This window comes from Nilaparvata lugens, chromosome 11 (genome assembly GCF_014356525.2).
Source record: "Nilaparvata lugens isolate BPH chromosome 11, ASM1435652v1, whole genome shotgun sequence".
NCBI lineage: Eukaryota > Metazoa > Arthropoda > Insecta > Hemiptera > Delphacidae > Nilaparvata > Nilaparvata lugens.
In genome coordinates this window covers 21,752,495-21,768,780 of record NC_052514.1, presented here as the reverse complement: position 1 = coordinate 21,768,780, position 16,286 = coordinate 21,752,495, and the positions used below count along the sequence as shown (strand labels likewise).

Below are 16,286 nucleotides of genomic sequence, written 5' to 3'. Positions count from 1 at the left end.
ACTACTGAAATATCATACTTGTGAAAGATATTTAGCTCTTTCCATAATAATTCTTACCAACTCTGTATAATTACAAGTTGCAGATCTCAGAGACCAATATAACATTTCATGAGCGAGTTCTTTAACCCTCTCTGGTATTTATACTGGAGATATACGTATTCCTAGTATGGAAGCATGAATACAATAAAAAAAGCTCGATTCTGCTTTCTTCAATCATTGAGCGATGACAGAAATGGGATATAAATCAATCCCGTACGAGTGGAAATTCTCTTTTTGCAATCGTATAATACTCTCTATGTACACGACGAATCTCGAAAATCCGAAAATACCCTCTGATCCATCTACGCATGGTAAATTCTTACCGTATTGAATTTTCCAATTGTTTGCAATAAGAACAGTTTAATCCCATGTGAAATATGCATTCACTACTGAATTCGTATGAAAAACGACTAGTATTACAAGATACGCGCGCGCGTATGTGTGTCACGTATGAGAAAACGCAAGACGATATGGGGTCATATACTATTCATATGTGTCACATGTCCCTCATATTGGTTACTTTCACAATGTACTTTGGTACATGTGCTATCAATATATCACGTGATCCATAAAAAAGCTCAAAGCCGATGAAAGGGACATGCGCTGTGAAATATTGGTCGCCTTTTCTAGACGTGATCTTATTTTTTTTTCTCTTTTTTCACCAAAAAATCTATCCTTTCTCCCATATTTTAAGATTATCGTAATATTTCCTTATTGCTTATATTCCTTATATTCTCATGCTGCTTGGTGGAGCACTCATTTGTTAACTTTATTGTGATAGATTGCTGAATTTGTTCATTCCTATAGTGTACATTTTTTGTTTCCGACAAAACATTGGAATGGAAATAGATTTTTGTATTGAATTCGGATGTTCCAAACTATAGAGATTGTAGCGTATAATATAAATCTACTCTACTATTGCATAGGTTAAGAAACAATACAACACTGTTCTCTCAGATGAGTTTCAACGAAGTAGTCGCAAACATGAATAGTTTATATTGAAAGTACGGATTACAATGAACAAAATTAATTTTTTTCTTGAGCAAAGTATTTTCATAGTTCTTGAGTTCTCTCCATTGCATCCCATTTATAGCCTGTACCTCCTATTCCTTCTCATTGGAGTTTCTAACACTGGATTGGTTCCCTTGTGTTTTTTTCCTTGAACCCTGGCTTTTGAATATAGCTTTTCCATCTCCAATCATACATTATCCTCACATCATTGATTGATCAATTTGTATGAGGTTTATGATAGAACCTGGATGACTTCCTAAACATTGTTCACAATCATTGTGATGATATGATTTCATCCTAGTTGAGATGGAAACGAGGATAATTGAAGTAATGCAATCAGACCTTATATCAGATTTTCAAACCGTTTCTCATGTTCAATACTCCTCCAAATGGGAAATGTTTTGAAGAACATTCAATTGAGTGGAGATAGAGATGCGTGTTGTCAGAGTCAATGTGGTAGTATAAAGAAGTTGAAATATAATGAAGCTCCACGAAATGTCATATTCACTCCATAATCAAAAAATAACTATCTTTAGTAGACCAGGCACCCTACAAAACGTATGGAAAATAAAAAGCACATAATATTATAAATGAGTTTATTTTATTTGTAATCTTCATGGATATATTTTACTGAAATAATTTAATGGTGGATAATATCAAGAAATAGCTTTTCATGTTGTAACTTCAACCAATGAGATAATTACTCTGAATGTAGAGTTGTGATGGTGTGCATCTCAAAGGATCTGGCGTGGAAGGGACACAACAGCCTCACAGCTATGTGCGATTCGGAGAATACGACTTCAGAAACAGGGAGGACAAATGACACAGCCGTATAAAAAACATTCCGCAAACCATTACGTGGAAAAAGTACAGTGATGGAGAGATGCAGGAGATTTGCAAAGCCGAAGTCGTCTTGTAACGTCTCTCAGGTACGACTGCTTTATCCTGGAGCTCTTTACTCTTTTCCCTGCGAATCCTTCAAACTCGCTTTTCCCCTTTTACTCACTCCTTTTCCTACCTCTCCGTCCTTGTTTGTGCTTTCACGCCTTTGAGCTCAGCTCGAGGGATTTTGCTTCTATGCTGATCACACTGATGGACGTTATATGCGTTGGAAACATCTTCATTTTCTATTCCGACTATGCTTATGTATTGTGGAGATCTACTTTGTGGTTCTTCTATTTATTCATTTAGCGTATGGCTTCCAAGACATCAATGAGTATTCATTTCTTCCTAGGAGAGAAGATAATGTACTTGATTTGTCTGTTTGAATTTGAATATTGTGTATAGTGTGTGAGGTAATAGTAACAACAGAGATAACACACATTAATTGACCGAGCGAAGTGAGGTCCAAGATTCAAGTCGACGGTTTGGCATTTCTCTTAATGTTTAAACGTTTAGATGTTTAAATGTTTATATGTTTGAATGTTTAAATGTTTAAATGTTTAAATGTTTAAATGTTTAAATGTTTAAATGTTTGAATGTTTAAATGTTTAAATGTTTAAATGTTTAATGTTTAAATGTTAAATGTTTAATGTTAAAATGTTTAAATGTTTAAATGTTAAATGTTTAAATGTTTAAATGTTTAAATGTTTAAATGTTTAAATGTTTAAATGTTTAAATGTTTAAATGTTTAAAGTTTAAATGTTTAAATGTTTAAATGTTTAAATGTTTAAATGTTTAAATGTTTAAAGTTTAAATGTTTAATGTTTAAATGTTTATATGTTTATATGTTTAAATGTTTAAATGTAAATGTTTAAATGTTTAAATGTTAATGTTTAAATGTTTGAATGTTTAAATGTTTAAATGTTAAATGTTTAAATGTTTGAATGTTAAATGTTTAAATGTTAAATGTTTAAATGTTTAAATGTTTAAAGTTTAAATGTTTAAATGTTTAAATGTTTAAATGTTTAAATGTTTAAATGTTTGAATGTTTAATGTTTAAATGTTAAATGTTTAAATGTTTAAATGTTTAAATGTTTAATGTTTAAATGTTTAAATGTTTAATGTTCAAATGTTTAAATGTTTAAATGTTTAAATGTTAAATGTTTAAATGTTTAAATGTTTAAATGTTAAATGTTTAAATGTTTGAATGTTTAAATGTTTAAATGTTTAATGTTTAAATGTTTAAATGTTTAAATGTTTAAATGTTTAAATTTTAAATGTTTAAATGTTTAAATGTTTAAATGTTTAAATGTTTAAATGTTTAAATGTTTAAATGTTTAAATGTTTAATGTTTAAATGTTTAAATGTTTAAATGTTTAAATGTTTAAATGTTTAAATGTTTAAATGTTTAAATGTTTAAATGTTAAATGTTTAATGTTAAATGTTTAAATGTTTAAATGTAAATGTTTAAATGTTTAAATGTTTAAATGTTTAAATGTTTAAATGTTAAATGTTTAAATGTTTAAATGTTTAAATGTTTAAATGTTTTAAATGTTTAATGTTAAATGTTTAAATGTTTAAATGTTTAAAGTTTAAATGTTTAAATGTTTAATGTTAAATGTTTAAATGTTTAAATGTTTAAATGTTTAAATGTTTAAATGTTTAAATGTTCAAATGTTTAAATGTTTAAATGTTTAAATGTTTAAATGTTAAATGTTTAAATGTTTAAATGTTTAAATGTTTAATGTTTAAATGTTTAAAGTTTAAATGTTTAAATGTTCAAATGTTTAATGTTCAAATGTTTAAATGTTTTAAATGGTTAAATGTTTAAATGTTTAATGTTTAAATGTTTAAATGTTTAAATGTTTAAATGTTTAAATGTTAAATGTTTAAATGTTTAAATGTTTAAATGTTTAAATGTTAAATGTTTAAATGTTTAAATGTTAAATGTTAAATGTTTAAATGTTTAATGTTTAATGTTTAAATGTTTAAATGTTAAATGTTTAAATGTTTAAATGTTTAAATGTTAATGTTTAAATGTTTAAATGTTTAAATGTTTAAATGTTTAAATGTTTAAATGTTAAATGTTAAATGTTCAAATGTTTAAATGTTTAAATGTTTAAATGTTTAAATTTTAAATGTTTAAATGTTTAAATGTTTAAATTTTAAATGTTTAAATGTTTAAATGTTTAAATTTTAAATGTTTAAATGTTTAAATGTTTAAATGTTTAAATGTTTAAATGTTTAAATGTTTAAATGTTTAAATTTTAAATGTTTAAATGTTTAATGTTTAAATGTTTAAATTTTAAATGTTTAAATGTTTAAATGTTTAAATGTTTAAAGTTTAAATGTTTAAATGTTTAAATGTTTAAATGTTTAAATGTTCAAATGTTTAAATGTTTAAATGTTTAAATGTAAAATGTCTTAATGTTTGAATGATTAAAGGTTTAAATGTTCAAATGTTAAATGTTAAATGTTTAAATGTTCAAATGTTTAAATGTTTGAATGTTTAATGTTTAATGTTTAATGTTTAAATGTTTAAATTTTAAATGTTTAAATGTTTGAATGTTAAATGTTTAAATGTTTAAATGTTTAATGTTTAATGTTTAAATGTTTAAATGTTTAAATGTTTAAATGTTTAATGTTTAAATGTTAAATGTTTAAATGTTTAAATGTTTAAATGTTTAAATGTTTAAATGTTAAATGTTTAAATGTTTAATGTTTAAATGTTTAAATGTTTAAATGTTTAAATGTTTAAATGTTTAAATGTTTAAATGTTTAAATGTTTAAATGTTTAAATGTTTAAATGTTAAATGTTTAAATGTTTAAATGTTTAAATGTTCAAATGTTCAAATGTTTAAATGTTAAATGTTTAAATGTTGTGATGAATTTTTCAAATAGATCTCATGAGAAGAGAGAAAAATTGTGATTACCTTTTAAAATGAAAGAATTTGCTAAAGGAATAGTTAGCGACCGAGCGATAAAGCTTACTTATCAGTAACTGTATATTAGATAAGAGTACCGTTCTGTACTGAACATTTTTCTAGAAAATTATTCAATAAAATCATAATTATTCTGCAAATAAAGCACAAATTATTTACGAATTGCTCATTGAATTTGAGGTTACACTTTGTTTACTATCGATCAGATGTTTAAAGCAGCCATGACCACAGCTGACTGATTCAAAGTATTGTCAAATGTCATGCCGGTTTTCATGCAAGGTATAATATCATTCCTAAAAATTATAAAACTATCAATAAAGGACCAAGAATTTCGAATAAAAAATAAAATGTATGTATTATCGATGAAATTATTTATTTTTTAAGAAATTATATTATAATGTCAGGTCTTATTGTAACTAACTAGGTCATAGCATGAACAGTATATTATTGGTAAAAACTGCAGAAATTAATTATAACAGTCTCAGACATAATAAAAATTGTATAAGATTATTAATTTACTAATTGTTACTTCAACTGAACCACATGGTAATTAAATCTCTTTGGCAAGCCTAAGCCAATCATAGTGCATAGAAATAGCACCAAAAAGGTGATCGTTTGAAAGCAACACATGTTAATCTACTATCAGACAACAAACCCGCCTTATCATATACGCTAGCACATGTACATTGTATGAGAGGAACTATGTCTAGAAGATTAAGCAGTTTTAAGAATTACATAAATTGAATTATTATTGTAATTAAAGGAATTATATTCTCTTGCTTGCCACTGACGTCATGTCTACGTCACAATCGTTCTACCAATGGCAAATTTTCATGCAAATTATTACATCGAGATTCTCAGAAGAAAGGTCTAGCCAAGAAGCTTAGAGAAAAAGAGAGCACTTCCCTTTTGAAATCCTCACCGTTCAGATCTCTTTATAGTTACCAAGACCTATTTGTAAAATTCTTGTTCGATTTTATATGTTTTATTTGTGAGCCAATATTTTGGGCCAATCTATTTGTTATTTGTAAATTTATATTCATCAATCGATAAATTAAAAGTTTAAAGTAAATTATCCCTTAATTAATTTGGTGAAGGAGATATTTAAATTAAAATTCCACACGTGCTGAAACCGAAGCCTGGATTGCTGCCGATCAAACGATTTTTGATCTAAAGAAGAAAACCACGACCGCCAAGGAAATTCACGTGAGTTATAAGTTAAAAGGGGCCCCAATCTACGCTTCGAAAATATTTCAGTGCAGAGAAATATAAAATTTTCTTCGTTAAATTATTGGCCACGCCGACAAGCGCTTTTAGTTATTAAGAGCCTAGAATTTATCCATATAGAATTTCTAAGAATTTGTAGTTTGATTAGCTATCCTCCGCTGCCAGAACCACGATCCCCGAGCATTTTAAAAATATTTTATAACTCATTTTTCACTATTTTTTCAAAACTGTTAAATTTTATCAATTGTAAAATTCTGTCAAATCACGCATGGTATCATGCAAGTACAAGAAAATTGCTAATCATTTTTGTTAATGTTAAACCACTTTCAATCTGTGAATTATATTCTGAATCTGCACTGTGAGATCATATATTTTATTATAATATATTTCAATTTTGTTAATTCGTTTGCTGAGTTCGATTATTTCTTAAGCCTGTCAATTATTGTGTCTGATACGTTCTATATCATCAAGAACCGATCGAATACGATCATACGATCATTGAAATAATTGAATTAAGCTGGATATTGGAACAGGTCTAAGTGGATGTAGCGAGTGGGGTCAGATCGAGATATTTATTCTTTGTCCTTACCTGCTCATATATCAGCTTTTATCTGTTACCAACCTCAACTTAGGAGCGAATACACCAATTGTACAGCAGATGCAGCCAGAGATCATATAAATTCCTACAATAGAGCTTAAAACCCGACAAGACTCTGTTCTCGAAGTATATTCTGAACGATATTTGGTCCAAATACCGTATTTTAATCCTTCAGAACTTATTAGAGATGCAGTCCCGTAAATTATCTACATCGGGATTTTTGCTCGACCTGTATGATTTTGTATGCTCATTCTTCACAGGTAATAATTTTAAGGTATCCGTATTCAGTGTTTAGCGATTGCTACACTGCTTATAAAAATTTCATCATTATACAATCTGTCATTAGAAGAATCAAGGGTGAGCGAGCGTTTAGGCCTCCCGCGATTCCGACAATTGTATTGAATCTTGTAGTGAATCAATCAGTCTGGTGTACACTCAGCGTCCACACACGCAATTGCAAAATTTATAGCCCCTACACCATTGATTCAGTACAAGATTCACCCTACATATGTGAAGCCGTTAAAAAACGCACCACATGATTTGCCGGCCCAACGTGAGGCATTTAGATACAGCACTACATGATTTGGCAAATCTCTCTACGTATTGTGATGAATCTTTAAAATAGATCTCATGAAAAGAGAGAAAAATTGTGATTACCTTTTAAAATGAAAGAATTTGCTAAAGGAATAGTTAGCGACCGAGCGATAAAGCTTACTTATCAATAACTGTATATTTGATAAGAGTACCGTTCTGTACTGAATATTTTTCTAGGAAAATTATTCAATAAAATTATAATTATTTTGCAAATAAAGCACAAATTATTTATGAATCGCTCACTGATTTTGAGGTTACACTTTGTTTACTATCGATCAGATGTTTTTAAAACAGTTCGAACGCAGCTGACTGATTCAAAGTATTGTCAAATGTCACGCTGGCTTCACGTAAGATATAATACCATCTCTAAAAATCAAAACTATCCATAAAGGATCAAGAATTTCAAATAAAAAAATAAAATGTATGTGTTATCGTTGAAATTATTTATTATTTAAGAAATTATATTATATGTCAGGTCTTATTGTAACTAAATAGGTCATAGCATGAAATTATATTATTGATAAAATGGCAGAAATTATTTATAACAATCTCAAACCTAATAAAAATTGTACAAGAATATTAATTTATTAACGACTTAATTCAACTGAACCACATGGTAATTAAATCTCTTTGGCAGGTCTAAGCCAATCACAGTGCATAGAAATAGCACCAAGAAGGTGATCGTTTGAAAGCAACACATGTTAATCTATTATCAGACACCAACCCTGCCTTATCAGTTACACTAGCACATGTACATTGTATGAGAGGAACTATGTCTAGAAGATTAAGCAGTTTTAAGAATTACATAAATTAAATTATTATTGTAATTAAAGGAATTGTATTCTACTGCTTGCCACTGACGTCATGTTTACGTCACAAGCGTTCTACCAATGGCAAATTTTTATGCAAATTATTACATCGAGATTCTGAGAAGCAAGGTCTAGCCTAAAAGCTTAGAGAAAAGACAGCACTTCCCTTTTGAAATCCTCACCGTGCAGATCTCTTTTTATAGTTACCAAAGACCTATTTGTGAAAATTTCTTGTTCGATTTTAAATGTTCTATTTGTGAGCCGATATTTTAGGCCAATTTATTTGTTATTTGTAAATTTCTGTTTTCATCAATCGATAAATTTAAAAGCTTAAAGTAAATTATCCCTTAATTAATTTGGTGAAGGAAATATTAAATTAAAATTCCCCACGTGCTGAAACCGAAGCCTGGATTGCCGCCGATCAAACGATTTTTGATCTAAAGAAGAAAACCACGACCGCCAAGGAAATTCACGTGAGTTATAAGTTAGAAGGGGCCCCAATCTACGCTTCGAAAATATTTCAGTGCAGAAACATAAATTTTTCTTCGTTAAATTATTGGCCACGCCGACAAGCGCTTTTAGCATTTAAGAGCATAGAATTTATTCATATTAAATTTATAAGAATTTGTAGTTGATTAACTATCCTCCGCTGCCTGAACCACGACCCCGAGCATTTTAAAAAATATTTTATAATTCATTTTTCACTATTTTTTCAAACTGTTAATTTTATCAATTGTAAAATTCTGTTGAATCACGCATGGTATCATGCAAGCACAAGAAAATTTTTAACTATTCTGTTAATGCTAAATTATTATCAACCTGTAAATCAAATTCTGAATCTGCACTGTATGATTACATATTTTATTGTAATATATTTCAGTTTTGTTAATTCGCTTTCTGAGTTCGATTATTTCTTAAGCCTGTCAATTATTGTGTCTGATACGTTCTATATCATCAAGAACCGATCGAATACGATCATGGAATAATTGAATCAAGCTGGATATTGGAACAGGTCTAAGTGGATGTAGCGAGTGGGGTCAGATCGAGATATTTATTCTTTGTCCTTACCTGCTCATATATCAGCTTTTATCTGTTACCTACCTCGACTTAGGAGCGAATGCATCAATTGTACAGCAGAGGCAGCCATAGATCATATAAATTCCTACAATAGAGCTTAAAACCCGACAAGACTCTGTTCTCGAAATATATTCTGAACGATATTTGGTTCAAATACCGTATTTTTAATCCTTCAGAACTTATTAGAGACGCAGTCCCGTAAATTATCTACATCGGGATTTTTGCTCGACCTGTATGATTTTGTATGCTCATTCTTCACAGGTAATAATTTTAAGGTATCCGTATTCAGTGTTTAGCGTCCGCTACACTACTTATAAAAATTTCATCATTATACAATCTGTCATTAGAAGAATCAAGGGTGAGCGAGCGTTTAGGCCTCCCGCGATTCCGACAATTGTATGAATCTTGTAGTGAATCAATCAGTCTGGTGTTCACTCAGCGTCCACACACGCATTGCAAAATTTATAGCCTCTACACCATTGACTCAGTACAAGATTCACCCTACATGTGTGAAGCCATCAAATACCGCTCCACATGATTTGGCGCCCAACAGTGATAGGCATTGAAGAGGTGGATAATCGACTACGAGGATTATTTAGTTGCTCAGTATACTATAGCGCTGACAACGGGAAAATTTTTTGAAAAATTCATGGTTGTGAATTTCTTCAATTTTAATATTAACTGTTCACTGTTATATAAAATAACAAGAAGTACCATACCCAATTTTTGAACAGAAAAGAAATTTATCGATTGATGAATTTTTAGAGAAAAAATCGAACTCAGAATTTTATTATCGTGTTATTCGAAAATTGGTCATACTATAAGTCATAGGTATAAGAGATATCATAAGAAAGGTCATATTATTTGAAGAATATTAGGTCTATATTGAAACAATTTATAAATATTTACAGAAAAGAGGATTGAAGTTATTTACATTTTAAAAGTTTTTAAAACATAAAGAGGGAAGTAAAATTAAATCACGGATATATTGCGGAATAATTTAAGCAGAGTATCACTGCTTTTATATAAAATTTTGCAAAGAACACTAGCCTATATATATAATTGCGGCAAGAAATTATAAGAATAAAATATTTATAATAATAGTAATAATAAATTATAAGAGGCGTACCTGTATTACCGCATAAGTGTTCACTGTGTATCCTGTATGTTCGTGTCATTTTTTATGTTAACGATATTGCTAACTTGACTCATTTTATCACTGAACACATTGCTAAACCACTTTTTTCTGTATTTCACTCACTACGAAGCTATAGTAATTTCTATTGGATTTCTTATTAATTATTTTGTATATCTCAACACTTTCACGTTTTTTATTCACCGCACACGTTCGTCGCGTTATTCTCTCACAAACCATGGCAGGAAACGACCAGGTCAATCCAAGTCTGTCAGACACCGAGGACATCTCACCCGACTGTTCGCCGCCATCCGCATCTGCCACCGCATCCGCCGATTTCCATCCCAATGTACTGGATGATTTATCTTCGACACAGGTGGAGGAGAGCTGCATCCTAGTGGAAGATCCGTCGGCAGCCCAAGAGCCGGAGGACGAAACATCGGGAGAGCATACGGACGACGACGCCCCAGAAACAGGAACTCCCATTTCTCGTACCGTTGCTCGGATGAAGAACCAGCGGATGACCGTTCGATGTACACCCGATCCCGCCATGGATATGGACACCCTCCTGAAAGCAATAACCAAGATGAATGAGAAAACAAATGAAGCAATAAACAACTAGAATGAAAAAAGCGACCAAGCAAAGGAAGAATTAAAGCAGGAAATTCAAGAAATAAAGAAAGACAGTAAACAAGCAAAGGAAGAATTAAAGAAGGAAATTCAAGAGGTAAAGAAAGACAACAAGCAAACCAATGAAGCAATAAACAAGCTGAATAAGGAAATTCAAGAAGCAAAGAAGACAAATGAACAGGGTTTGGAAAAGTTGAGTCAGCGAATGGACCAAGCATTCCATGATACAGATAACACCATCAAAGATCTAACCGAGCGTCTGGATAAATCCATTGTAGAAACGAATAACCGATTGGATCAGATATCACAAGATATGCATACGAAGGTAGTCAACGTCGAGGTCACCTTAAAAGAACACATACGCGTGGAGATGGATACTCTGAAAGAGAAAGTAGTTGAGCAAGCCAAACAGCATTGCACCAAAGCAGGAGAGCAGATAACTCAGAGCGTGCAGGCCAAACTCAATGAACATATCTCTACATGTCAAAATGAACACGAGGACATTATACGGCGAGTAGAAGGGCAACTTGAACCAGTTACATCCAATATAACAAATTTGAAGAGCCATGTTAACACCCTGAATGAAAAGCAAACTGCTATTAGCTCTCAGGTGGACAGCTTGACTATACAATACAGCGACCTGCATAGACGATGTGATACTGCCGCCGAGCAAAGGAAGAGTGTTGATGCCGAGGTCCGAAAAAGATTTGAGCAGACGGATACCCGAATCACTCAGATGGAAACCCGCATAAGTCACTCTCGAGCCAATCTAGAACTGTCACCGCCCTCCGAGTCGTACAACACCACCACAATTTTCCAAAACCTAGGACATTTTGATGACACTCCAGCGTCTATGCCCCCAAAACCCTTCGTCGAACAACTGAGATCTGTTCAAGAACTTACCCCCACACCCTGGCCCATATGGAAATTCAAATTATTTACTCTGTTGTCCGGAGAACCCTTACTTTTCCTTCACGGACGTGCCGCCGAATTTAATAGTCTGTCCGAATTCATAGATGCTTTCCTAGAGCAATATTGGGGACAAGATCGACAGCGAGTTATATTATCTGACATCGTATCTTGCAAATATTCACCTCGAAATGGCCAAACATGCACCGCCTTCGTATCAAACCTCAGATACCAAAATTCACAACTGGATACACCTTTTGCCGAGTTAGCACTCACTCAGATCATTATCCGGAAGCTGCCTTACCCCGTACAGATGGCACTAGCGACTAGTCATGTTAAGACCATCAAAGAATTGGAAAATCATCTCCATGAAATCCAAGCGGTACATCGCGAAGATTACAACTTCACTGTGCGACAAGAGCATCCGCATCAAGATCATCAACCCCAACAAAATACTTCTCCCTTTTCTAACGCCCGTCGTCCCTTTAATTCTGCAAATAACCAGGATCGCAACACAAATTTTCAACAGCGACTAAATAAAGAAAACCAACCAGAAAGTAGGAGGAATTTCCAGAACCACAACCAGCAGTCTGATACAAACCGAAGAAACGCGTACTACCATGACGGACGAGACCGTATAAACCAACACCGCAACCCATACTCCAACAACGCCGCGCATAGCAGGAACAACAACTATAACCGGATGGGAAATGCGAGCGCAAATCAGCATCAAACGACGCCCAACGAAAATCAGGGAAGAAAATCGGATATGGCTGAGAAAACACAAGGGTCATCAACGCCGCAGAAAATCTGACTATATGGAAATCACCCACCACAGTCGTCCATCGCCTGTCTACACACGGAGAGAAATGATAATCCATTAGCAGAGGAACAACCGCCAACTGAAAATATTGATCCGTCACTCCCGCCAGTCGAAATAGTCCAAGGCAAGAAACCGAAACTCAGAGGAATCTACCGTCGTTGCCGCTCTATACGGTTTAAGCCTACTCAACCTGCAAAAATGAATGGAATGGAAAATCTAGACAACCCCACTGCTCCAGATACAGGAAAAGAACCTACATGCCTTACCACGCTATATAATAACATCAGAGAAACCTTGCTAGAAGAAGAAAACTCCAGCATCCAAGAAATACATGAACATTTTCAAACCTATATAACCATACAAATAGCCAGCCTACAATTCAAAGCTCTCATAGATACTGGATCACAAGTTAGCTTAATCCAGAATGACTCTTATTCCCGCCTGAAAAACATAACAGAAATAGCCACATTACCGTTAACCTCAACCTACCTATCAGGTGTCACACCAGGACGTCGTCTCCGAATATCTAAACAATGCCTCCTGGAGATCCAAGTCGAAGGAAAGTGCTTCCCATACTCCTTCCTGGTATTACCTGCAAATGGACCACACATTATTATTGGTGCTGATTTCTTAGCCCATTATAACTCAAATATAAATTTCAAAAATCTTGAACTGCAGTTAATCGACAATAGCAATCGGACTAGTATCAATACTCAGATAATATTAAAGGCCAATGCGGGAGACGTAAGAGTAGTGAGATATCACATGGTTGAAGACTACATTCCTGAAAAAGAATACAAGGTGCAATACAGAGAAGGTGAAGAAAGTGAAATGATGAGTCATGATTCAGTGGATGACTACAGCTTGGAAAATGAAACACCAGATGATACTGACATTCTGATGGAAAAGTTACTGAATGAGATTGATAACAATTCTGAATGGGGGCTCGCAATCAAACAATCCATGAAAGAAATGTTCATAAAAAATCGTGCAGTATTTTCAGAACAGCCGGGATTGGCAAATCATTTTCAGTGTAAATTAGAGGTCAAACCACATGAGTCGTATTATAGAAAATCTTATCCCATCCCTTTTGCGCACCGTCAAGCAGCAGCTGCCGAAATAGATAGGATGGAAAGACTAGGCATTATCGAACCATCCACATCGCATTATAGTTTGCCTATTACCTGCGTTTCGAAGAAGGACGGCTCCACCCGACTCTGTCTCGACGCCCGCCAGCTGAACATGATTCTCGACGACGACCGTGAAGCTCCCGCCCAGATCGATCAGGTGTTGCAGACGTTCCATGGCAAGACCATATACTCCACCGTCGACCTCAGCGCCGGATATTGGCAGGTACAAGTGGCAGAAGAATCTCGAGATTACCTGTCCTTCCTCTTCAACGGCCGAAATCTCAGGTTCACCCGACTTGCCTTTGGGATCAGAAATGCAATGGCTATATTTATACGCTGCCTAAGACAATCAATTGGTGAAGACATTTCAGATTTTTGTGCTCTTTACGTTGATGATGCAATTATTTCATCACAGAGTGTGGCAGAGCATATTCAACACCTTGATGTAGTATTCGGTAGACTAATAAAATGTGGTATGAAGTTAAAATTATCAAAATGTGAATTTTTTGCCAAGAAAGTCAAATACCTCGGGCACATCATAACTGATAAAGGTATCATGCAGGACATTGATAAATTAGCAGCTATAAAAAACTTTCCATCTCCATCAAGTCGTAAACAGCTTCAACGTTTTATTGGTTTCCTACAATTCTATCGTCGCTTTAACAAACAGATGTCTCATTATACGGCACAACTGAGTCATGTTTTATCATCCTCTAAACCATGGACATGGGGGCTCAAGGAAGATGAAATTTTCAACCAGTTGAAGGATGCTTTTTTGAAGGCTGTTATATTGAATCATCCAAATCTCAACCAACCTTTTCATATAAATGTTGACGCATCGGATTACGCCTTAGGTGCAGAAATTTTTCAATATGATGAGAAAGGAGAAAAAGGAGTCATAGCATTTTTTAGCAAAACTATGAATGCAGCCCAGAAGAAGTACACAGTCACGGAAAAAGAACTACTAAGCATTGTCGAAGTATGCAAGAAATATAGAACGTTGTTGTTAGGCCAAAAGATTTTTGTTAACACAGACCATAAGGCCCTGACTTTCTTCAAAACAGCCAAGTTAACCAACAACCGACTGTCTAGATGGTTTCTGTTATTACAAGAATTCGACTTAGAACTCACTCACCTGCCAGGTAAACGAAATCAAACTGCTGATTTCTTGTCCAGAGAAGGAAGTGACACCTATGCCAATGAAACGACATTCCAATGCTATGTAGCCGAAGATCAACCAGTGCCGTTACCCTTCAATATATCGCCGCTCCTGCACACCGAACTCCTCACATCTGAAAAATTTAAAAACGCACAATCAATGGACAACAAAATCACAGATCTCATTCGCAAGTTATCCAACCCTCCAGTAAAAGAGCACCAGTATCTACAACGCTACACTGTGTTCAACGACCATTTGTTTTATAAGGCTAATAAAAACTCCGATTTTTGGCATCTAGTCATACCACACACCCTAGAAAAGGACGTAATTTTGGAAACACATGAACGAATTGGTCACTTTGGTATAAAGAAAACAATACATGCCCTGAAAACGTGTTGTTACTTCAAGGGATTGAACAAAAAGGTTACACAGTTAATAAGAGCCTGCGACATCTGTCAAAAAACAAAGCATAACCGTTTTCACATAGCAGGAGAAATGATACCTATCTTACCCTCACAACCACTTGAATTAATATCAGCTGACATCTATGGGCCACTACCTCAGTCTATACACCAAAAACGCTTTATTTTTGTCCTAACCTGCTTGTTCTCAAAATATACAATGTTCTTCCCTATTGGTAAAATCACTGGTGAAAAATTAGCCAGATGCATCACCGAAAGATGGACCAATGAAGTTGGTAAACCACAGCGCATATTGTCAGACAACGCAACCTATTTTTGCAGTGCCAAGTGGAAACAAATTTTAGAACAAGCCGGCATTAAAACGTCAAGAGTCTCGGCATACACTCCCAGTGCAAACCCAGTGGAAAGAAAAATGAAAGAAATTTCAAGATTTATGAGAGCATATAGCAGTCACCGTCATCAACAATGGGTCAAATATGTACCGTTCCTAGAACACTGCATTAATAACTGTGTAAGTGACAGTACCGGGTACACTCCCCACGAAATTATATTTGGCACAAGAAACGAATCATTTATTCAGAGCCTAATCAAGTTTCCAAATCCGGACAAACCTAACCCAAACTTATACCAACTGGTTCGCAATAGGTTAGACAAATCCGCAAAACAAAGGAAAAAATACCATGACAAGGCTACAAAGAAATTCAAATATGAAGTCGGAGATGAAGTACTGGTAAAAGCACATAAATCTTCAGATGCCCTAGGCAAGTTAACTAAAAAATTCTTCCATCTTTACACAGGACCACACCGAGTGACCGACGTTTCACAGCACAACACCGTCAAGATTCAAGATTCCGAGAACGCCAATAATCACTGGTGGGAAAACGTGATTAATGTAAAAC

The 16,286-nt window shown here is 33.6% G+C and overlaps 1 protein-coding gene across 1 annotated transcript; it reads right to left on the bottom strand.

Moving 5' to 3' along the window:
* Window positions 1–9,939: 9,939 nt before the first annotated feature.
* LOC120353580 lies at window positions 9,940–15,986 on the bottom strand. Its single transcript, XM_039437843.1, has 4 exons — window positions 14,942–15,986; window positions 13,861–14,106; window positions 13,166–13,268; window positions 9,940–10,882 (listed from the first exon to the last, which is right to left on the bottom strand). The coding sequence occupies exons 1-4, from the start codon at window positions 15,015–15,017 to the stop codon at window positions 10,411–10,413; spliced, it is 897 nt and encodes a 298-aa protein (XP_039293777.1). The 5' UTR covers window positions 15,018–15,986; the 3' UTR covers window positions 9,940–10,410.
* Window positions 15,987–16,286: the final 300 nt, after the last annotated feature.